Here is a 21,504-nt window from a genome sequence, read left to right as displayed (position 1 = left end):
CTTAGCTGGGATTATGAATCAAAGGTCAAGGACAAAACGTCGTGAGACAACTTTTCTTAACTCTTATTTATTTAATGATGTTTATCCAGATCGTTTAACATTTTGTTATCCGTGGGTTCTCCTTATGAGAAACCACGGATAGTAATAAAACCAGTATGGTATTAATATCTCATCTGATAATTTTCTAGGCAAATAAAATATATATAAATATGTACAAAACGGTATTGTCTTAATTACAGAGAGATCAGAAACTTTTATCATATTAAATACTCACTCTTAAATAAGTAATGTCAACTTTAAACACATATTTCTAACTTTGCAAATCTATAAACTAATGAATTTCTACAATCTCTTACTAAAATAAGTTTTCTAGGATTCCAATCGCATTTTGCACAAGCGTTGAACCACTCCTTCAAACCATTGAAAGTACAATATCCGATTCCAGAGCATTTGGCAATGCTATAAGTTTCTCTACCAAAAACAATAGCACCAATTGGAGTTCTACTCATATTCTTGAGTATTTGTTCGCTATCGGGCAACCAAAGGGAGTTAATTGCACTATTTATAACTTGAAGTTTATCACTGCTAAAAGGTGTCAAATCTATGGGTTGCCCGTTACAGTTTTTCTTTCTTAGTTTTTTACGCTTCTTTTGCATAAATGACTTCATACGATCCCTTGTATTTCGTAGGTCCTCTCGTTTTTTATGAGCACTTGCATCGTCACCGACGGGTTCTTCTAGATTGTCATTTACCTCATCAACCTTGTTGTTCATTTGCACAATATCTGTTTCGTGTGGAATACAGACGATAGCTCCAGGACCAATTGATCCTTTTCCAACAATGGTGAGACATATTTCAATCAGTAAATGCTCGGGATTGGATGGATCTTGGTTGAAAATAGTATTTTTGTTGCTTGAAGACAAAGTATTTCTCAATGCTTCCAGAAAAAATGGATTCCTCATGATATAAAATGAGTCGATGTCAACAGTATTTTTTGCACTGCCAAACTTCAAGAGGCTTCTCCAATCTATCTTGAAAGGGAAAGGACATCCTAATTTGATAAAGTTGGGGCGTTTGGCTGGAGGATATTTGAAATAGTTTATTTGCAAGTCACTTAATCGACCATCTGCCTCTTTTTCACCAGAAAGAGAATCCGGAGGAAGAAATCCGTCTTCATTAGAATGAACTGATGACCCACTCTCAGATTCGAACGTTTCAGATTCTCTTAGCCCTAGGACCCGAACACACCTATGTATCAAATCAGTCGGTCAAAAAAAATTATTCTTAATTATTCTAAATTATTAATTTAAAAATTATTGCTCTTCATAATGCTACAAATACTACGCACCCAAAAATCCTGTCTAATATTCTGCGTCATATATGCTCAATAGATGTAACATGTTTGATTGTTGTAAATGTTGATACCTGTACACTAAAGCAATCCAAATCGGCATTGCCCAACCGGCTGGAAGAACTATATCCCATCCCCCATTTTTAAATCTTGTGGATGCTGTGTTCGGGCGATGAATCAGAATAATCGGTACTTGATTTTCTTCTACACCTAAATTTAGTTTGGAACCTGGGCAGAGACGATGTCATTTATATATCTTACTTTGTGCATATCGATAAACAGTAAATTATACAAACCTGGTATCAATAACTGGGATTGGCGTTTGTTAAATTCCTCCTGTGACATTCTTTCATCTATTGCTTTCGTTCTCGTTTTTTCGTTTAGTATTGGATAATCTACAGCTTCTGATTGCAACTGGTCCAACAAAGGTCCCACGTCGTCAAAGGATTCTACTACTGGTTTGGCTTTCTTTTTCACTACTGGGTCAGTCTTATTAGGAATAGATATTCGAGGATCGTTAAGCGTAAGAGGAATCACAGAATGACAAGGAATTTGACTAAAAGACTTGAGCTTTTCCCACAATTCACACTGCTTGGTCAAGACCTCTTGTTTATCTTGATAATAATTTAACCACCAAAATTGTTTGTTGATATTATCATTATTGGAAATATCTTTTTCTAACTTTGCTGGTGATAGAACTTGAAACACTTCTTTCAGAGTTTGAGTAGCCAAAGGCCCATAAAGTCTAAAACGATTAAACACACCCTCTAAATCTGTCAATATTACATTTGTACTGTAGTTGATCCATTTCGGTCGATGGCATAATTTCTTGGGAAGAAGTTTCCTGTCAATATGAGCATCATCATAGTCTTTAGGAATTTCCTCTGATATTTCAGTTTCATCAGATGCAGTATCCATTGGTTCATCTTTATCTTTCTCTGGTCTTCTAAAAACTAGATTTTGTTTCGACATGAGCTCAAATTCTGCACATATCTCGTTCAGAATCTCATCCTTTTGTGCGGGGTGGACCCAAAGGAATAACGACGACTGGTCCATCTTCCAATAAAATCGGACTCTCCCAACATAACCGAACGGATAAGATCCACTCCGGTAAAAATGGAAGGTCCCTTCCCTCTTTCCGCTTTTGTACATTTCTGAAGACAAGCTTAACGGGTTTACTTCTGTTGGAGCGAAGGAAGTGGAAATTTTGGACGAAATTAGTTGGAAATTTCCTTCAAGTTCGAAACAACTATAGTAGGAGATATCCCTCATGGCACAAAATTGTGATGCTGCCCTATACCCTGCTCGATAACCCTTCGCTGTAGGTTCCTTGGGTATTCGATAACCCCATTTGTTGAGAATATGAAATCTGGAAGGAATTATCACACGGCTTAATTTTAAACTGGGCCATGTATTACAAATTGTAATTTAATACCTTTTTGCATGCCAAATATGCGTTTCTAGCCACTTGTGTTCCCTTTGACGGCGATTATACTCCTCCGTCAAGTTTGAAGGCCTTCGTCGATGTCGTCGACTGGGTTTCTTTGCTTTCTTAATCACCGAGGACCCACTTGATTTTTCTACCTGATGCCGGTGAATCCCTTGAAGTCGTTTTGGAAGACGTTTTGGATTGTGGCTTACTGCCCGTCGTCGCATATGTTTCGGAACATGCTGAAATGCCAGTCCTTTGCTAGCAGGTATCCCAGAAGTGCCTGAAATTATAAAATAAACACCAATTACAATCGGTGCATTCTACATACGAAGTTCGTATTAACAACTTACTAATTTGATTAGATAATGAATTAATTTCTTGGATTCTTGCTGCGAGGAAGTTGCGCACCCCCAAAGACTCCACGGTTTCATCGACCTCCATGATTTCTGCAAATTGTGTTTTAAACGGATATACTTAAGTATTCGGAAAATTTTGACAAAAAAGAAAATGTGACAGTGTATTTATTTGCACGTGAGGTAAATAAATCCCGCATTGGGTTTCATGAAACGGGGCTTGTTGCATAACGTACGGATGGAAGTGGATGCAATAATTAATTGCATGCAACAAATTTACATCATTTACATGTGTAATGGAAAAGTTCCATATGCTATTTAGTTATTATTTGCTCATCATTTGACAATATAAGTACGCGTGTAGGATCCTTATGCGTCAACGCTTTACTGCGATGCAGATTTCCCGTACATTCATTCTTTCTCAGGTGGTTTACTAATAAGCTTGGGCCGATATTATCGGTACCAATTTATGGTTAACCTATCAGTTCGAATTGGGTGCATGGTACACACGAACAATTTGTTTTCCATGCACTTGAGTTAGATTGAGAAAAATGAACCAGTATGATGCGTCGTCACCAATAATATACTTTACAATGTCCCATTAATTTCGAAAGAATAAAATTATAAAAATGCTTTTGTACATTTTTGTAATACAAAAAATATAAAAATATCATCAACTCAGAATAATGTTTAGCTTACACGCTTTATACTTTGCATGACTCACTACTAATTGCATAACAAGTATTCTTGCTTACGTAACCAGCGTGCCCTATGCATTGACAACTTAATTTTGGCATGTTCAAGTGGGGTTCAGATTACAAAAAAATATGTGACAAAAGATAAGTGCCTCTGCATCACCAAAATCGAACATAAAATGGGGATGACAACTAAATTTAAGCTTACTTATTTCACTTCAATCTGATCTGATTAGTTGCACAGGCATATGTAAAACTTGTCATTGCAAAAATGAAAATTGCACTATTTCTTCTCATTGCACTAGCAGCAATAGCCCATTGCGGCACTGTTCCTAATAAAAAAGACAATGTCTTTGGTGTCGGAACTGCGGTTGAACTTGAGGAAGTAGACGAAGGTTAGTGGGACATTCGTGCACAATAAAGAAAGAATCAATGTAGAAGGCGGCTGAAAAATTAATTACCTGTTCGATAATTTTTAGGCTTAGTGTCTGCACGAGGGAGAAATAGCGAGGAAAACGACAGTGACGATGACAGCTCAAATAGTTCAAGTTCAGAGTCCGGGTCGGAAGAATCGGGCGAAAATGGACCACCGACGACAACAACTCGTCGGACTACCACTCGAAAACCTACCACGACACGCCGGACTACCACGACTAGGCGCCCACCTACCACCACGCCCACCACGCCAAGACCCACCACCACGACCACTACGACCACTACCCAGCGTCCCACTACCACGACCACTACAACACCGAGACCTACTACGACTACGACTACGACAACCACTCCCAGACCTACCACCACTCCTACAACGACGACAACTACTCCAAGGCCCACAACCACGACACCACCACCACCTCCTCCTTCAACCACTACCGATCTGCCTGGAGAATGCAAAATAATTTGTCGCGTCGGGGATCACTACTTGGTTAACCCTGCAAATTGCAACTCTTTCTACCAATGCTCAAACGGCACACCCATCTATCAACCATGCCCACCCGATCTTGTGTTTGATCCGAGAATCAACGTTTGCGTGACAAGGGACACGTACAACTGTGTCGAAACTTGTGATCGAGTCGAGGTTCTTTACAGGACAAGGGCTGGCTAACTCAAAAAGAGTGTGATCATAATTCATTTGACAATCATAACCCAAGCTCAAATAAATGCACAATGTTGAAATCATGCTCATTGCATCTCATCAATATTTCGAATCACTTGTTCTTTATTTAACATTTACACACACGAGCAACTGAACTAAAGTTAATGCACGATTAAAGAAAATTGCGTTACCATATGAAAGAAAAAGTTTAGTATTAGAGAATATTAGCAGCAAAAGTTGAAATATTTCAACTGATCTGTGAATTCCCCACTCTGCTTCAGGCGCACCTGACGTCAGGAAAACCTTGCAATTATCAATGATGAGATAAAATTAATCCACTCTACTGAAGTTTTGTCACAATTTTGTCTCAAAATCAATCAGCCAATACATAAAATATGAATCTACCAGATATAGAAAAGTCATCTTCAACGTCACCTTTGGACGAAAATTCCTTCCACTCCTTAGTTTCTCAAGAACGGACCACTTTAAACCCCAATGCCGTGTGTTTCGACGCCCCCTCCGAAGTTTACAAGCTTTCCTGGCCAGAACTTCCACCCCAGTTGGATGATGGTGATGGTGGAATAATGAGTGAAATTATTACTCCTTCATTATCACAATCTCCATCGAAGAATGATTTGACTTGCGATGGACCTGGGGATGACAGCAATTATGATGCACCCATTTCTTCACCTGCAGAAAATGCTGACGGAAACCAACCAGAGCCAGAAGGTACTGGTGAAAATTCTCCCATTGCATTCAACTTGTACCAGCGACAATCTCAGATTTACGCAAATTTGCACCACTTACCTGTTCTTACACAACACTCGGTCCCCGTGATCCTACCTCCTACGGTAGAACTACAAGGTCAAATTCTCTTTAATTTGGAAACCGACCCAGTTCCATCAGCAACGGGAACAATGCAAATTCATTCAAACTGTTCATTTTCAACGAACCAAGGGATGCCTTTTCTGCAGCAAATGCATGGATATCACGATGGCCCTGTGTTTGAAAACTACAATGTTTCAATCCCACCACCAGTATTCTACGGTTATCCAGTACCCGATGCCGAAAATAAGAACGAGATAAATCCTCAGCATCGTTGTTGCAGTGGAGGAGAACAAGTTGTTGAGTTTCAAACACCACAAAAAGACAATATCAGCAATCTCCCAATCAAAATTCCATCCTGGGCCAAACTAACTTTGGAGGAGGAAGAAGAAAATGATTCGAATGTGTTCCCAATTTCATCGTCTTCGTCATCCCGAGCTCCAAGACTTGTGGAATACATTGGTGATCAGTATCACTCCAAGAACCCACATACTCGACGAACCATATTGCTCAATCAACGCCGGTCTTCCGATGACGATCCAATCGTGCTGTATCGTTTTTACCAGTTTTCTTGCTCCTGTCAAGGAAAAGTTTGGTTTTCACCTTTGCATCGAGCTCGAGAAGGCTGCTATTGCAGAGATTGTCACAAGTTTGTGAAGCCCTTCGGACACGTACGATTACTTATTATGCCAAATACATTCATTTGTTTTATTAAGTTTTTCAAGTCGACTTAATCATCATGTTTTATAACTTTACTAGATTGATGGATTGACACCATACATGGGGCACGAATTGTGTTACGCCAAATTCCAGTGTCACCACTGTGGTAGAAGCTGGAGTTGTCAAAAGTCTCGTTCCAACTTTCCCGACAACTGCTTTTCCTGTGGACGAATTGTGTATCCGTATTACCAAGTTTCACATGTAAGGAAATTCATTTTTTTACCACAATACGAGATATTGCTTCACATCCTCTGTATTAATGTGTAAATAGTCCGTCCTACGTCGGAAAATCACTCGTCAAAGTGACAATGGCGCAATACGCAGTTTTCGAAACTGGACATATTCTGCGTCAAGCTCTTCTGTGGATGATGATGAGTCATATCAAGAGGTACTCCGACATGTATCGCCACAAAGTCAGGCTGCTGCTGAAGTTACCCCGACTCGTACTCCAATCGGTTCCGGTAAAATTTCCGTCGGAGCATCTGAAGGAACTAGGACTTCAAGCGCCTCAAACGTCTGTCTTCTGGAAACATGCAATCAAAATCAAAATCGGATGTTGCACTTACCAGGAGGTAAACGATTTTCGCTACCTTGTCGTTCTTTATCCGACACTGTCCTCGTGATCGGCGACCGACACCATGTACACCACTCCCACCAACAACGAGGGACTTTGAACAAGGGGGAGCAAGGTCGGACTGGGTTTGGACTTCGTCCCCATCATCACCACCGGAAATGACAATGGTTTTATTCTTGTAAAACAAATATGTATGTAAGATGCAAAGTCAAAATTTCAAATTGTACTCACAAGTTCATCCTCACCCCGTATACACATGTATTTACATACATATATTCACAGTAATGATAATTTATCTACACGATGCGTATGAAATGTGAAACCAAAAATTCATTTCTGACACAGTTTTGTAATGTGACATGATGACACTGTAAAATTTTGCTCAAATGGAGATGAAATTATTTAAATAAAATTTAACAACACGTTTGTAGGGCAAGTGCACAAATAAATGCTTTGAATACAAAATCACTTCCTGGAACGCACTGTTTGTGTTTGAATTAATGAATGAGATATATTTACATTGTATTTATTTGCGCCATTGGTAGTGCTTGAATTAATTCTATAATGAATCATATTGGATTTATGTTTTTGTAATTAAACTCTCGAGTTATGAAGCTTCGTCACAGTTTGCATTTTGTTACAACCTCGATCATCAAGACCTCGTATTTCTACAGTTTGTTCCTATTACTGGGGACATGTATTAGAGTTGGCGACGGAGTGTTCAGATTTTGCCATCGCGGAATGTGGCATGAATTCCAAGAAGGCGATTGTCCATTTGGTCTTTTATTCAACGAAAGAATAAACGCACCCTGTTTTTACACATTGAATGAAAATTCTTCAGCAAGGTATGCAATTTATGTTCAGTTTGTACCGTACTATTTATACCCGAGTTTTACTTTCCTGAACAATATTTTCAGAATTTGGCCAACTATTTGTGACGATACACCTTTCCTCAGTAGTAGTCACGAAAAAAATCTCGGGATTTTGGGCCAAGACTTTGTTCTCGCTCAAAAAAATGGCAAAGTAAATTGCTTATTCCCATGTAGTAATCATATTGGTAATGTAGATTTTTTGTTTATTTATAGATTCAGCTAATTCAATACGAAGGAGTAACTAATTTATCTATTCAGACTCAAATATGTAAGTTTCGTATTTCTATTTTGTACTTAATTACTGAATAGTAGCTCAAACGAGTAGTAAACTGTGAATACAAAATACTTTATTTTCAGGGAACGACGTAGTGGATATGTCCACTTGTGAAGATTTATGTTACCGAAGCATTGAAAATGACAAAGTTCCACCGAGTCGAACCTCTCACGAGGAGGGCGATTCTGTCGAAATCTTGCCCGTCCATCGTGGAGAAATCAATGAAACGCAGAGAATGGCTGTAACCGATCAAACCCTCCGACTTGGTAATAAGTTATTGTGTTACATAAATTTAACTTCAGTTTGTTATTTGATGTACACACACATGATTAAACTTGATTAATAACTTGACAGGGGATTATTTATTTGACGAGCTTAATACAGAGGAATTCAACAGAAGGTCAGATGGATATGGGCCGGATTTAAGAATTGTCCAGTTGTATAAAACCAGTATCAGAATTCTTGCCAAGACTTGTCCCGATCCATTCATCCCTGAAGATTTCAGAAACCGTAAGATTTTATAACACAGCCAAAAATTGCATATGATATGAGACTCCATTACTGTCCTAAGTAAATAGAACAATTAAAGAAGAAGGAACCCACATTTTTCGATTTCAGGTATATTGTCTGGATTCCTATTTCTGGTTCAGGACACAGGAATTGGCGAAGTTGACGATATTTCGGCAGAAGAATTTGAAGAAATTATGGCTGCTTTGAGATCTTGTGAGAATATGAATCCCACTTTTCGTCTCGAAGGAACAGTCTGTTCCATGAAAACTATTGTAAGCATTACACATGCGTGCATGATTTAATTTCCACCATTAACAAGTAATAGGATTGATAATGTGTAACTATTCTGGTCTTTGGGGTACCAGGCAAGTGAAATCATAAAAATTCTACCCGACGGGGAAGAGCTTGAAACATCTTTCAGGCCGGTGGACTGGGATAAATCGATAACCGCATTTCCTTACCGACATTACGACCCTTTTGCGGAATTTGCCTGGCAAGCAGTGACCGTAGTGCATGGAACTTGTTTCGCTACTTTTAAACCTAATGCAAATATGCACCACAAATACACGGCATCGATGGAAAAGCTATTCGGAGACAAGATTCGGTTCAGGTGGTATGCTGCAACCAGTGCTACTCTTTTAATCCTATTATTCATTTGAGATCATTCTATTACTATTGCTGTCATATATTTACAGGGAAAATCCCACACAGCTAGAAGACTCGAGAATGTGGGGGACTTGGTTCCTGGCAGATTTGGACACGACATACATGAATTTTGGAGCCTGCATGTCCGGAGCGTATGAAGGTACATTCAGAAATATTTGTTTATGACCACTTGAAGTTTTTAACCCGTGTGAACTGATTTTGGCCAAGTTGTTGTTTAAGTAGCGCTTGATTTCTTTATGAGTATCTCACTGGTCATACAGTATTTTAAATTGTAGCTTGAGATAATCGTAAAATACGAGCTGATGTCTCTTCAGTATTTAACTGTATTTAATTTTTTACAACGAAGGAGCCCCCTTTGCAATGAAGCTGGACAGGCCGATTGACAAATTGCGGAAAAGTGGAGGACGAAGATCCCAAAGGCAGCGAAGGGACGCGGAACAAGCACCGAGTAATGATGACGCCACATACATTCCCATCGGGTCACACGTCGAAAACAAGCTGACCAAAATCACTGCCACTGAAATGGACGACGGGACGGTCAGCACTGAGAACGACACCGATGACGACGCCATTCAAAGCTATTGGAAGTACTACCGCTCAACTGGAGGCGTCACAGAAAAGTTGAAGGGGGATGTACAGTGTTTTCACTCGGCGGAAAAGAGGAGCTTGGTTTTAGAAGAGTTAAAGGAATCAATGTGCACATCAAGAAGGGAAGATTTATTAATTACAAATGACGAGAAGAGATAATGATTAGGTTAAAAAATAATGTAATAATTTGTAAGAATAAATGAAAGTAATTTTTATAATAATGCAATTATATAATGCAATAAAAATATTGTTAAACTGTTGTACACGGAATAATCACGTTTAGGTCAAAATACCCATACGTCAAGTAGTACATCATTTTCATACGTAGGATAACTCAGGATTAGGTCCCGGCCTGACTAGGCAGGTCACATCGCCAACACTTACAAATATGTATTTATGTCATTAAATTCTTTGTGAAATGAAATATTAAATGCAAACTTATTTTCATGTCGATATACAAATGCGTTATATTTATTTCTTTGAATATGGTAAATTCACGTCAAGATAAAATACGTAGAATACAATATTTTTACGTGGTACGCAAATGTAATAAATATGTTTATGCGTGGTTTCGTAAATTATGATTCTACTATAACCACTTGTATAATACTTTCATAAATATTATAGTAAACACGTCTGGCAATTTATGAGTTTAACTGAGTAAATACCAAAACTAGCAATAATTGGTTTTATAGTTGACTGATTTATGGATGGTCATTAAACCCAGTCTGAAAATTATGGGCGTTTATGCATATATGTATGTATTTGTAAGGCTTTCAATAAATGTTTTCTTTCATTTGCTGATATACATATTTATTATTCAGAACTGAAGTTTAATAAAGTTCCAACTACAGATAATGCACATGTTTATAATCCCAATGCCCGCTTGACATTAATCCTACCGTATCCGTATGCGTTATTAGGGTACGTGGAACTTGAGGGTTTTCCACAAGATAAGTCGTTCGTAGCTGGCTTATCAGATTGTCCCGTTAATGCATTGTAGACGTCAGCGTATTTCCACGTCGGATTAGCAGATAGCATCAAGGCAACAGCCCCAGCCACGTGGGGGGCAGCCTGCAATTAAAATTTATTTACTGTACCAAACTATTGTACTTTAAATACGTTTTCACGCCTAACCATGCTGGTCCCACTAAGGTACACATAGTCACTCGTCCCCGTGTAGTAAGCCGAAGGAATTTGGTCACCTGGTGCGGAAACCTAAAAACATGAAATACTTTGAGAATATATTTCTAAATATGAATCAGGGACTCGTGGTTCATGTTTTTAAGGAAGGTAGTTTGTTACCTCAGGCTTCAGAGCCCCACTAGATGAGGCCCCTCTGCTGCTGAAACTGGACATGGTGTCATCTGATTTTGTGGACCCAACACTAATGAGACTTCCTGGCAATTGATCCCCAGGAGAATTCGCGGTCCGACATTGGCTCCCACTGTTACCGATACTGAAAACAGGAATAATTCCTGCCGTCCTCCAGGCATTGATGACATCATTGTACCAATTTGCTCCCTGGCCACCGCCCCAACTATTACTCACGACGTGTGGTTTTTGTTGGAGCACCCACTGCCCGCAGGACTTGAGCCAAGACTCACTTCCACGCCCATTGTTGTCCAGACCCCGGCAGGCGATCCATTTAGCATCCGGGGCAACACCGATGCCGTACGACCGCCCAACAATGGTCCCTGTACAAAAATGTTTAGACTTTCAAGATGTTGTAATTACCCAATAAAAAATAAGTAGAATATACTTGCCCATAGTGTGAGTTCCATGTCCTTGTCCATCTGTGGGGCTTGAGTTCCCATAAACAGGGTCGTGCCATTTGCCTCCATAGTTGTCCTTAAGCGATTCATGTTCCCTGTAAACTCCTGTGTCTATTCCTGCTACCACTACATTTGCTCCCCTCGTCCTGGCAGACCAAACAGCCGGTGCCTGAATCTTACTAACGCCCCACTGCGCCTGAGTTTGGCGAGAAGCTCGGTGCAAGGTTTCAGAATCTACGTTGGATCCAGGCCCGACAGGATTGACTTTAACTACGGCAGGTTCTCGGAGAGTGAAAACTCCTGGTAGCGCAGCCAATGTTTGGATGGACTCCATATCAACATTCTTGAGATTTATGTCATTCGAAATCCAGAAGGGTGTCGCAGATTCGGCGAGGCCAAGTGAGGAGATTACGCTCATAAAGGGAGCCTGGGAGGCAGATGTAGCTTGTTTCAGTAACGAGGTCATCATGTTGACCTTTGCAAACCCAGACATCATATTGAGCAGTGGGTTTGAACTAATCACGTTCCCAAAAATGGATGGCAGTTCAAGGATGGCGTCGGATTTTTGCCCCCCTTCCAATTTCGACATGAGCCCTTCAGAGATAGAACCTCCGTTGGCAGTAGACAGGAGGATCATGGTCAATGCCACCGACGAGGTGACTAGACTTAGCAGCTTTCTGGACATGTCAATGTGTTTTTTTATGATATCTGTAAATGATGACAGGAAAGGGTGCTGGAGTTCATTTTATACCTAGAATACGTGACAGTAATTGTCTTGCGGTTTGGGCCAGCCCTCAATAAATTATTCAAGACAAACAGACACTTCAAAAAAATACGTCCACGTTTTTAAAAACTTTTGCGGTTTTCGGATAAGGATGTTTTTATTCATCAATTAATAATATAATAGGTACATCAAACTGACAATATCATTTAGTCGAAAGCATACGTCTGCATATTCTCCGAATTCTGTTTCTGTAATTATGCGTTTTGACATGGGTTTTCGTGGGGTAGCAATTCTAGTACAACGCATTTTGTGACGGCATTATACTTATGAATTTATGACGATACTCGAAGTGGCGTGGCATTCGTAATGTCGTTATTGTACTTGGATTACTAATTATGATTTAGTTATTTGTTGTGCAGCCTACATTTCGCTCAAGGAGAGAATATTGCGTCTTTGAATATTTTTACGATGGGTTACCAGTTCAATCTATAAGAATTACTATTTTCCTAAAAATTAACAGCAAAGATGAGATACATCGATACATGTACCGTACATGATGTACCGATATATGTAGTATGCAATATGCATGCGGTAGGACTGTCAACTGCGCGAAGAATATTAAGCCAGCTGGCTGCTGACGATGTTGGTTTGATTGGTGTTCCTTTAAGTTAGAAGTAAATATTTTAAATATGTAATTATTTCCTACCTTTTATTCTTAAGATTTTCATATTTGAACTCATACATTCCTTTACATACATTCCAATTCTGTCGGTTCGATGGAACAGAGATTCATTGATTGCTTCATTCATTTTGTATTTACAGATTCTGCTCTGCTGCTTGTCACTTGTACATCTAAATGTACGGAGGGACATATTTTAGGCTTCCACCACCGCTGAGGTATTTGCATAATTAATACTTTCTATAATATAATACGATTGTCTGGAAATCATAATTAAATTCTTGCTTACGCCACAGTTCAGTTTGAAGACTTTAAAAAGTTAAAGACTAATGGAGTCACCATTGGCTGTACATTCCCCACAGGGGGATGACGACAAAAAGAGTAGTGCAGAAGAGACAACATCACTTGTCACTGGTTTGACTGAAATGCAAATTCAAGAAAATAGTATGGAGTCACCATCCGATCTCGTCTCGTCGCCCGAGGTACCTTGCGAGATGAATAAAACGTTTGGAAATCAGGATTCGCCAAATACTCCTTCTTCTTCGGAGAGCCGCCGTTCTAGTGAAAAACAATTTTGGTCAAAGTACTACGAAATTGACGAGAACACGAAGCAAGAGTTTTGGTTACGAAAATCTACACCTCCGGCAAAGGTGGAAATTTATCCAGTTGGTGATCCAAGGAATAAAGGATTACAAACGGTTTGGAAGGCAACACACCGTGAATGTAATTACTTTGATGTGCAACGATTCATCATCAAAACAGGTGACCGACCGGACAGGTGTTGCTAAAATATTTACCAAGAAATATACGATATGATTGACTTTAACTTATTTTTTGCAGTGCCATCTCAAAATGTAATATCTACGAAGGATAGAAACTTTCAGGATGCCACTCATCCCAATGTTGTCTACAGTGGGAAGTTTGTTCAAGATTGTCTACCCAGAAAAGACTGTTTTGAGTTACTGTACCCGTTGCTGCCGGATAAGAAAATGACGTATTTAGAGAATTTAGTTTCAAAATATGGACCAACGGTGTGGACTCGCGTTACCGAAACATTTGGACATTCACTTGCAAAGATTGTGATGAACGTTCAAATCCGAAGAAGAGGAAAGCTGAGGTTTTTCTTATTACGAATTAGCATTTCATCGCATTTTCCTAATACAAATATGTTTTTTCCTTGCATTGACAAATTGACATACAGGGTCCTCATTCTGGCTGGGTCAAACTTTCAAGGGTCGTCTTGTGTTGTTGCTGCAAGATACTTGGCGTCGTTCGGAGTTGAAGTTTACATCTGTTTCATTCCAACGCCAGGACTTGAAGACACGTTCCCGGGGTCTACTTCACAAGATCTGCACTATGAAGATATTCGAATCGTCTTAGACTTAAAGGGTATGGAACGGAGTTGCAGAAATTATTTCATTCATGAATTATCCTGCAAAAATCTGGCTTAACTTTTCGTTACAACATAACTTTTTGTAGGAATAAAGGATGAAAAATTTCACATTTCAATTTTTGGAGTCGATGACCACAGGTCACCCACAACCACTCTGCACGTCTACAGAGAAATTATTATGGGAAGTGAAGTTATTTTCGTCGAACCTCCAATGATACCACAGTCATACTTCAACTTGATTAATGGAATTTGCTACAAGAGAGTCGGGGCTTCTATTATTGTAAACGCCATCCGTCCGTCCCCTTGTACTCTAGACGAGAATTCAATGATATTTGTTGTGAATATCCCTACATCAAATGAATATCCCATATTTGGAAATGGGGATTACTATTTGATTAAACCAATGGACAGGATGAAAATTCATCCTCGAAAACCTATCACCCTAAATGATAGAAAAAGTCGATAAGCCCATAAAGTGTAAATACAACTACATGCATATTATTCATTTTTAGTTGTAACGAGATCTTAAATTTATACATACAGACGTACGTACATATGTAGTTTTTTGATGGTACAAGTTGATCTATCGTCTGTTGTAGCTTAACGATACGCCAAATAAAACCTATTTCGTTTTAATTTGTTCGCTAGACTGAAACATACAAGTTACCGTGAATTAAGCGATGGTATAATAAGTTTTTTTCTTGCACGTGTTCTAAATTGCTTGCAAAGTTGAGTTGGTTGACATCCTCATCATCAGCACCAACCTCTAGCAAGTAATTCTTGTTATTGTCACGTATTCAAACTTGTTTCGCAGTGGTATCCCATAATTCTGGTATTATTCCATAGATTTGATGAATTTGGGAATGAGTAATATGCATTTCTCGATGTTATCAGCCTTCAAAAGCACAATTTTTCATGGGTTTAACCATGAAACCATCGCCATTGGACAAAATATTTAATTAATAGACATGCCTACGATATTACATATTATGTATGTAACTTCTTGGAGTACGGTACACAAAAAATTGCGTATTTTCCAAGTCACTCACCGTGAGTGGATATTTTTTGTCAATCTTTACTTACTGGGACTTCAATAAAGGCTAAGTAAGTTAATTATGCTTCAAAAATGGCAAAACACACAGAAAAACGCATATTCACAACCAAGGACATCCAGCCGTCTGGTTAAGTTTTTTGTGAAACTATGAAAAGAATTTGACAACTAATAGTTACGCAATATATAAATATATTAGGTATAGCTCGTACTTATTCAGTTCATGCATGACGCTGGAATTGTTGGAATTGATCATCTCAACCGGTTTTTATTCATCTCCACACTAGTTGTTGTGATGGTCAATAATATTTTGCCCGTGCTTATCCTTCGATAGGTTAATGTTCCTAAGATTAAGATTGAAAATAAGTGCGGAGTAGAATTCTTTCCTTATAGGTCTAGCAAACTTGTACAATAATGATTAAAAAGTTTTGCAAATGATATTACAAAACTATAAAAAAAAACTCACGTAGACAATCTTTTAGGCTGGTCATGCAAGATCTTTGAGTGTAATTTTTTTTAAATAAATCGTATGATTTTACAAGGGGAGGAGATATATGTAGCATGTGCCTATACATTCAGATCATGTGCATATGTATAAATCCTCATCTACAATCTTCTACACATTGATAAATGTGTCTTAGGATATACTTATGTTCCTTAGTATACATATATCCCTTGAATTACATAATAACAAAAGAACTCCATCCAAGACAGATAGTTTTGATATTTTTTTTATCCCGAACTACATATTTACAAGCAAAATGAATACATACTTCACAATTACCGTCAGTGTTACTTTCACTGTTTTAAAGAAAGCATACCCATTGTCATTTCAAATCATTTGTATAACAAGCTTTTCATAATGTTGTTCGAATTTTTGGCGATATGTGTAATCACTGCATCAATAATTTTGCTGCTGAAACCAAAAGTAAACAAGAGCTTGCCTCCCGGTATGAAGTTCCGTTGTGCATACAGAAAATGAATTTCATAATTTAATAGATTAATATGTAAGTATCTGGTTTGGATAGGTCCACCGAAATGGCCACTAATTGGGAACATTGTCGAAATGGCTTTAGCCGATTCAAAGTATCCTCATTTGGCGATGGTGAAGCTGGCCGCAAAGTATGGGGATCTGATGAGCGTGAAAGTTGGGGTTCATGACGCATGTAAATTATTTAATTTTTCTGTAATACGATTAGATGGTACACGTTACGATTCATCATTTTACCGTTTTTCATGCATATGCTCCTAGGTGTGATAACATCGTACGAAGCTTACAAAGAAATATGTACCAAAGAACCGGCCCAAGGCCGCTACATTTTTCCTTTCGTGACAGATAGAGCGTTTCACAAAGTGTTAGGTAATTCTTAATGTTGATCCGACTTTTCTTTACCGTTGGGTTTGTCGCATGTACAAGTTAAAGAATTATTCCAATTTGTAATAGGAATAATTTGGTCAAATGGGGAATCATGGAGGGACCTTAGAAAATACACGGTGAAGAATTTACGAGAATTTGGCTTCGGAAAAGTCAAGTCGATGCAAGTTATGATCCAAGAAGAAGTTGGGGACATGATGGATTTTTTGAAAGATACCTCTCGCGAAAATCGTGGAATTATGGAAATGAACCCACACGACTATGCTGGAAGTGTAGTGAACATACTCTGGTCGATGGTCGCAGGCTACAAATTTCCTATCGGGGACAAAACAATACATGCAATTTTGGAGCATGGTAATCGCATTTCCGAGGTCACGTCCCAAGGCAATATCTACAACGCTTTTCCGGAACTCAGAAAATGGTTTCCCAAATTAACAAATTGGGACAAGCATATGGAATCTCATACAGAATACCAACAGTTTGTCAAGGTATGTTATGCACATTATGTAGAGCTTAAAAAATATTCGCATAAATACGATTGCGAATCACGATGTATACCAAATGGATAGGGCATGATTGAAAAGGCAAAGTTAGAAAGATCAAGTCGACCTGACCCTGATGCTCAAAATTTTATTGAAGTATTTTTGGATGAAATTGACAAAAATGCTGGGAATCAAAATAGCTATTTTACGGGTACGGCATCACTTCACCAGTCATTAGATTATCTCTACGAACCTGTGTAGTAATAAATACCGCTTCAATTTTCAGAGGAACAACTCATTGTGGTGCTTCAGGACTTGTTTCTAGCTGGATCAGAAACCACAGGTATGTGCGTGTGTAGAGAATATTTTTTGGTGGATTTTTTTTAAATATGTACGGAAATACATATTTTATGCACCAAATTTTATATATCTTATTCTGCTAACCGGTTAGAATTATACTCTTTAATGCAGGTACGGCCATAACGTGGGCAGTCCTTTTCATTGTTTTAAACCCAAGCGTCCAAATCAAATTACGAGACGAAGTCAATCGAGTTTTCTCTTCTGGGGAACCAATTACTATTGCTGAGCTTAAAAAGTGCGTAACACATAAATATGTACATACGTATGCAGATAAGAATATGAATGTCGCAAAAATTCAGAATTCACTTATTACTTGTAGATTAACATACATGAAAGCCACACTGTACGAAATTTTTCGAATGGGAGATATTGCAGCCGTACCACCCCCTCGCATGGCTATGGAGGATATTCCGTACAAAGAGTACATAATTCCAAAGGTACCGTCTCATAGTTATTTCACGTTTATGTACAATGTGTACTGCAATACGTAATGTGGTAATAATTTTATTGAACAGGGCAACCTCCTTCTAGTAAGCATGCACAATATCCTAAACGATCCCGAGTATTGGAAAGACCCCGAAACCTTCAGACCAGAGCGATTCTTGGATGAATCCGGGACTAAAGTTGTTAACACTGAACGGGTGGCCACAATTTTTGGAATTGGTAAAGGATGAAATATTTAGCAATGGTTTATACGAATTTCAAGGTATTTAACAATTTAATAATACATACACAGGAAAACGAGTTTGCATGGGAGAAGGTTTAGTGTGGGACGCAATGATGATGTACTTGTCTGAGATACTGAGAAACTTCAAATTGGATGTAATTCCTGGACAAGAACCGTCGGCAAAAGATCCAATTGCAACTGGGACGCTGAATCCACAAAAGTATTCCGTACATTTTACAGTCATTAATTAGTTTATTAATTTAGTTTGGATCCTCAATAGTAATATTCTAGAATAATAGTTAAATGCTACCAATTATTAGTAACTAATAATTAATAATAAGAAGGAAATCAATTATTTTAGGAAATAAATATGACCTCACTCGAATTTTGTGCATAAATTTTATCATCATGACGCAATGAGTTTTCACCATTCATCAATTTGACATCACAATGGATGACTGAAAATTAATGTAACTAATCTTCTCATAGTGACGTTAATACACGTATTAAATTCTCTTCTTATCTATCACGTGGGTACACGCAGAACGTTAGGGTCAGAATGTGGAATCGTGTCACACAGGGTATAACAAATTGGAATAAAAATACAAGCTCGGACACTGAAAATTAATCAGGATCTCAGTTGCCTGTATTTGTTACACGTGTATATAATTCGCATAAATAGCGAGATCTGGGTTAGAACAAATACCAAATCGATTTTCACTCTCGTCTTCTAACAAGTTAAGTACTACAATAGCCACAAAATTTTTTCTCTCACGGGTTATTTATTATTGTGCTATCTATAACTAAGGAAGAAATTACAATGTTGGGGAAAAAGTCTCAAACAATTTTGGTAGCAATACTGTCCATCCTTTTTTGTTTATCCAGTGTTTCGAATGGAGTTTTCATTGATATTCAAGACGGATTATTTGTCGTAAACGCAACTATGGAGAACGACACACTGCATGTGTCAATCGTAGCCGAGACGATAGGCTATGTTGCATTTGGTCCATCTCCTGAAGGAATGATGACGGGATCGGATGTTATAATTGCTGGTTATGATCCCATTACGCAGACATCATACATCGGGGTACTACTTACTTATTTCTCAGATAAAACCTCACAAAATACCCGCAACAATACAGCTAATTAATGTTTCAGGACCACTTTTTTAATTTCCGACCTCCACCAATCGTGGATACCATTCAAAATGTGAGACTACTCTGGGCCTCTGAAAATGGGACTCATACATCAGTTTCATTCACTCGACCACTGGACACTGGCGATACGCTACAAGATCTTCCAATTCAGGTGATGATGAGACTTCATTAAATGTGGTTTTATATGCATCAATATTTACATAAACATGACTTTTGACATAAATTACAATTTGATTACTCTCCTTAAGGTAGAATCAAACACAATTTTATATATGGGCTACGGGGTCCGACGATGCACTTGGATTTCACAACAATAGAGGATACATACAAGTCAATTTGTTCGATGCCTAAAATCTCAATATTATCAAACTGATTAGGGCACCATTGTACCGGATCAAGTAAATTTTCGAAATCCAATTACATGTATACGAGACAAAGGCATAGATATTAGGGTTATATTATTACGTGTAGTGTATTTTTCGGTTATATATTCTTGAGATAACCAAACTTGTACATATCATACATATATACAAAGTAATAATAAATACAGAAGTATCATAAAAAAACAAAAACTGTGGCTCATGTTTTTATTTTGTTTAAAATTTAATGCGTACCATAATGTCAGACTGGTATATGTACCTATTGTGACGCAAATACTTCATAGACGAGGTATGTATGTATCATTGAATGTATTTACGATTTCAATATAGAGTTAAATTATTGAGAAAAAATTACAATTATGTTAAATCTTCAATAACGTAGTTTAAAGCAAGCCCATCATAAATATTTTAACTCGGCAATAATTTGATTAGACTGAATGAAATTCAAGGTAAATATGTAAGAGCCTATAATTAGAAGAACTTCGGTTCGATTGTCAGTTCTATGAGTTCGAGGCTTTTAGGTCAACATCCAAACAGAGACAAATTATTCCAATTTGCTTATTATGCCCCCAATTTGAAAATAATTCAGTTTTTCAATGAGAAAGCATGTCCACTCCTCAGTCAGTATGTATTTCAACGTCCCATGATTTGGTATAATTACAATTCATTTACTACTGACTACTTTCCTAAATTGTTGCTGGTTTAAAAATAATTGATCTCCGTGATTACTCTTTTCATGAATATTTTAAATATATCAAATTTGTCATTTCCGTTCGGTTTAGTGATACAGAAAGTTGTTTAAAAAATTAATCATTCATCAGCTAAATAATTCAGCTCATCTACTTATATTTGCATATTTACTTAAAAAAAACATTAATACTAGTCTCAAAATTTAACCGAATCACAACAAGCATAATGCTTTCAGATTTGTATTTCCAAGTTTTTGGTTGTCTTTTATCGCTGGGAAATAATTGTGGCGTGACACCAATCCAATGGGACCCAATTCGTCGTAATTTGCACGTCTCTCGAAACCCATATCTTATTAGAAAATGCTACGGGGTTTTTTCCGTCTACATCTTCAACGGGTTGTTCTGTTTGTTTCAAATTTGGCAATATCGTCACCCTGAACACATCAGGGATCTTTCTTATCTCCTGATTTTCCTCAGTCTCCAAATACTTGTTTTCATTTCTTTAAGTTTGCCCAGTTTGTGGCCTGACGATGTCACAGGAGCAGTTAACTCTCTCATCAACTATTTGACAAATTATTCGGGTACTCATAAATTAGTCGTAATTAATAAAATAATCTCATAAAATCACTTTCAATATTATTTTCAGCAACATGGATTGTTCCTAAACTTGATTCTTACACACGGCGAATTTGGATCGTGCTGAATCGGCTGCATCGTGCACTTTCACCCTTTCTTTTTCTTTGTCCCTGTATTTTCTCATTACATCCACTCCTATTTCCCGAAACCCCCATTTACATGACGTCGTACCTTCCA

The 21,504-nt window shown here is 38.0% G+C and overlaps 7 protein-coding genes across 11 annotated transcripts; 5 read left to right on the top strand and 2 right to left on the bottom strand.

Moving 5' to 3' along the window:
* Window positions 1-51: 51 nt before the first annotated feature.
* Window positions 52-3,332, bottom strand: LOC110846511 (ribonucleases P/MRP protein subunit POP1). The gene is made up of 5 exons (XM_022093290.2): window positions 3,134-3,332; window positions 2,787-3,063; window positions 1,648-2,720; window positions 1,426-1,579; window positions 52-1,248 (listed from the first exon to the last, which is right to left on the bottom strand). The coding sequence occupies exons 1-5, from the start codon at window positions 3,222-3,224 to the stop codon at window positions 297-299; spliced, it is 2,547 nt and encodes an 848-aa protein (XP_021948982.1). The 5' UTR covers window positions 3,225-3,332; the 3' UTR covers window positions 52-296.
* A 770-nt stretch (window positions 3,333-4,102) lies between these two features.
* Window positions 4,103-4,939, top strand: LOC110847063 (integumentary mucin C.1). The gene is made up of 2 exons (XM_022093907.2): window positions 4,103-4,226; window positions 4,311-4,939. The coding sequence occupies exons 1-2, from the start codon at window positions 4,103-4,105 to the stop codon at window positions 4,937-4,939; spliced, it is 753 nt and encodes a 250-aa protein (XP_021949599.1).
* Window positions 4,940-7,676: 2,737 nt separating this feature from the next.
* LOC110846736 lies at window positions 7,677-10,412 on the top strand. 3 transcript variants are annotated; one of them, XM_035849525.1, is made up of 9 exons: window positions 7,677-7,894; window positions 7,967-8,072; window positions 8,135-8,189; window positions 8,279-8,461; window positions 8,550-8,705; window positions 8,814-8,977; window positions 9,071-9,315; window positions 9,401-9,510; window positions 9,718-10,412. In XM_035849525.1, the coding sequence occupies exons 1-9, from the start codon at window positions 7,791-7,793 to the stop codon at window positions 10,116-10,118; spliced, it is 1,524 nt and encodes a 507-aa protein (XP_035705418.1). In that variant the 5' UTR covers window positions 7,677-7,790; the 3' UTR covers window positions 10,119-10,412. The 3 variants fall into 3 exon arrangements, with proteins under 3 accessions (XP_035705418.1, XP_021949268.1, XP_035705419.1); XM_022093576.2 differs by having other exon boundaries at window positions 9,071-9,318; XM_035849526.1 differs by lacking the exon at window positions 7,677-7,894 and having other exon boundaries at window positions 7,979-8,072; window positions 8,116-8,189; window positions 9,071-9,318.
* Window positions 10,413-10,745: 333 nt separating this feature from the next.
* Window positions 10,746-12,462, bottom strand: LOC110846284 (subtilisin). The gene is made up of 4 exons (XM_022092978.2): window positions 11,726-12,462; window positions 11,265-11,656; window positions 11,097-11,177; window positions 10,746-11,033 (listed from the first exon to the last, which is right to left on the bottom strand). The coding sequence occupies exons 1-4, from the start codon at window positions 12,417-12,419 to the stop codon at window positions 10,827-10,829; spliced, it is 1,374 nt and encodes a 457-aa protein (XP_021948670.1). The 5' UTR covers window positions 12,420-12,462; the 3' UTR covers window positions 10,746-10,826.
* Window positions 12,463-13,036: 574 nt separating this feature from the next.
* LOC110847824 lies at window positions 13,037-15,192 on the top strand. 2 transcript variants are annotated; one of them, XM_022094835.2, is made up of 6 exons: window positions 13,037-13,132; window positions 13,281-13,355; window positions 13,434-13,899; window positions 13,978-14,254; window positions 14,339-14,526; window positions 14,617-15,192. In XM_022094835.2, exons 3-6 carry the CDS (start codon window positions 13,467-13,469, stop codon window positions 14,994-14,996), a joined length of 1,278 nt encoding a protein of 425 aa, XP_021950527.1. In that variant the 5' UTR covers window positions 13,037-13,132; window positions 13,281-13,355; window positions 13,434-13,466; the 3' UTR covers window positions 14,997-15,192. The 2 variants fall into 2 exon arrangements, with proteins under 2 accessions (XP_021950527.1, XP_035705420.1); XM_035849527.1 differs by having other exon boundaries at window positions 13,091-13,149.
* Window positions 15,193-15,841: 649 nt separating this feature from the next.
* Window positions 15,842-18,850, top strand: LOC110847825 (methyl farnesoate epoxidase). Its single transcript, XM_022094836.2, has 10 exons — window positions 15,842-16,531; window positions 16,610-16,747; window positions 16,834-16,941; window positions 17,026-17,444; window positions 17,526-17,649; window positions 17,725-17,781; window positions 17,910-18,033; window positions 18,118-18,235; window positions 18,314-18,461; window positions 18,535-18,850. Exons 1-10 carry the CDS (start codon window positions 16,444-16,446, stop codon window positions 18,714-18,716), a joined length of 1,506 nt encoding a protein of 501 aa, XP_021950528.2. The 5' UTR covers window positions 15,842-16,443; the 3' UTR covers window positions 18,717-18,850.
* Window positions 18,851-18,994: 144 nt separating this feature from the next.
* On the top strand, window positions 18,995-20,194 carry LOC110847826 (MOXD1 homolog 2). 2 transcript variants are annotated; one of them, XM_022094838.2, is made up of 3 exons: window positions 18,995-19,552; window positions 19,624-19,773; window positions 19,871-20,194. In XM_022094838.2, the coding sequence occupies exons 1-3, from the start codon at window positions 19,286-19,288 to the stop codon at window positions 19,937-19,939; spliced, it is 486 nt and encodes a 161-aa protein (XP_021950530.1). In that variant the 5' UTR covers window positions 18,995-19,285; the 3' UTR covers window positions 19,940-20,194. The 2 variants fall into 2 exon arrangements, with proteins under 2 accessions (XP_021950530.1, XP_021950529.1); XM_022094837.2 differs by having other exon boundaries at window positions 18,997-19,552; window positions 19,875-20,194.
* Window positions 20,195-21,504: the final 1,310 nt, after the last annotated feature.

This window comes from Folsomia candida, unplaced genomic scaffold (assembly GCF_002217175.1).
Source record: "Folsomia candida strain VU population unplaced genomic scaffold, ASM221717v1 Fcan01_Sc003, whole genome shotgun sequence".
NCBI classification, from domain to species: domain Eukaryota; kingdom Metazoa; phylum Arthropoda; class Collembola; order Entomobryomorpha; family Isotomidae; genus Folsomia; species Folsomia candida.
The sequence above is the reverse complement of the archived record's forward strand: the minus strand, read 5'-3'. Positions and strand labels throughout refer to the sequence as shown.

Excerpts from the sequence above, each read along its gene's own strand:
- LOC110847063 (XM_022093907.2), top strand. The coding sequence starts at position 4,103 with ATGAAAATTGCACTATTTCTTCTCATTGCACTAGCAGCAATAGCCCAT. Across the intron at positions 4,227-4,310 it reads ACTTGAGGAAGTAGACGAAG|GCTTAGTGTCTGCACGAGGG; the intron begins GTTAGTGGGACA and ends GATAATTTTTAG.
- LOC110846284 (XM_022092978.2), bottom strand. The coding sequence starts at position 12,419 with ATGTCCAGAAAGCTGCTAAGTCTAGTCACCTCGTCGGTGGCATTGACC. Across the intron at positions 11,178-11,264 it reads GTGGGGCTCTGAAGCCTGAG|GTTTCCGCACCAGGTGACCA; the intron begins GTAACAAACTAC and ends TCATGTTTTTAG. Across the intron at positions 11,034-11,096 it reads ACCTTAGTGGGACCAGCATG|GCTGCCCCCCACGTGGCTGG; the intron begins GTTAGGCGTGAA and ends TTTTAATTGCAG.
- LOC110847825 (XM_022094836.2), top strand. The coding sequence starts at position 16,444 with ATGTTGTTCGAATTTTTGGCGATATGTGTAATCACTGCATCAATAATT. Across the intron at positions 17,782-17,909 it reads AGCTGGATCAGAAACCACAG|GTACGGCCATAACGTGGGCA; the intron begins GTATGTGCGTGT and ends TCTTTAATGCAG. Across the intron at positions 18,462-18,534 it reads GGCCACAATTTTTGGAATTG|GAAAACGAGTTTGCATGGGA; the intron begins GTAAAGGATGAA and ends ATACATACACAG.
- LOC110846511 (XM_022093290.2), bottom strand. The coding sequence starts at position 3,224 with ATGGAGGTCGATGAAACCGTGGAGTCTTTGGGGGTGCGCAACTTCCTC. Across the intron at positions 2,721-2,786 it reads CATATTTGGCATGCAAAAAG|ATTTCATATTCTCAACAAAT; the intron begins GTATTAAATTAC and ends AATTCCTTCCAG. Across the intron at positions 1,249-1,425 it reads TGGATTGCTTTAGTGTACAG|GTGTGTTCGGGTCCTAGGGC; the intron begins GTATCAACATTT and ends TTTGATACATAG.
- LOC110847826 (XM_022094837.2), top strand. The coding sequence starts at position 19,286 with ATGTTGGGGAAAAAGTCTCAAACAATTTTGGTAGCAATACTGTCCATC. Across the intron at positions 19,553-19,623 it reads CGCAGACATCATACATCGGG|GACCACTTTTTTAATTTCCG; the intron begins GTACTACTTACT and ends TTAATGTTTCAG. Across the intron at positions 19,774-19,874 it reads TACAAGATCTTCCAATTCAG|AATCAAACACAATTTTATAT; the intron begins GTGATGATGAGA and ends TCCTTAAGGTAG.
- LOC110846736 (XM_022093576.2), top strand. The coding sequence starts at position 7,791 with ATGTGGCATGAATTCCAAGAAGGCGATTGTCCATTTGGTCTTTTATTC. Across the intron at positions 7,895-7,966 it reads AATGAAAATTCTTCAGCAAG|AATTTGGCCAACTATTTGTG; the intron begins GTATGCAATTTA and ends CAATATTTTCAG. Across the intron at positions 9,511-9,717 it reads CATGTCCGGAGCGTATGAAG|GAGCCCCCTTTGCAATGAAG; the intron begins GTACATTCAGAA and ends TTTACAACGAAG.
- LOC110847824 (XM_022094835.2), top strand. The coding sequence starts at position 13,467 with ATGGAGTCACCATTGGCTGTACATTCCCCACAGGGGGATGACGACAAA. Across the intron at positions 13,900-13,977 it reads ACGATTCATCATCAAAACAG|TGCCATCTCAAAATGTAATA; the intron begins GTGACCGACCGG and ends TATTTTTTGCAG. Across the intron at positions 14,255-14,338 it reads CGAAGAAGAGGAAAGCTGAG|GGTCCTCATTCTGGCTGGGT; the intron begins GTTTTTCTTATT and ends ATTGACATACAG.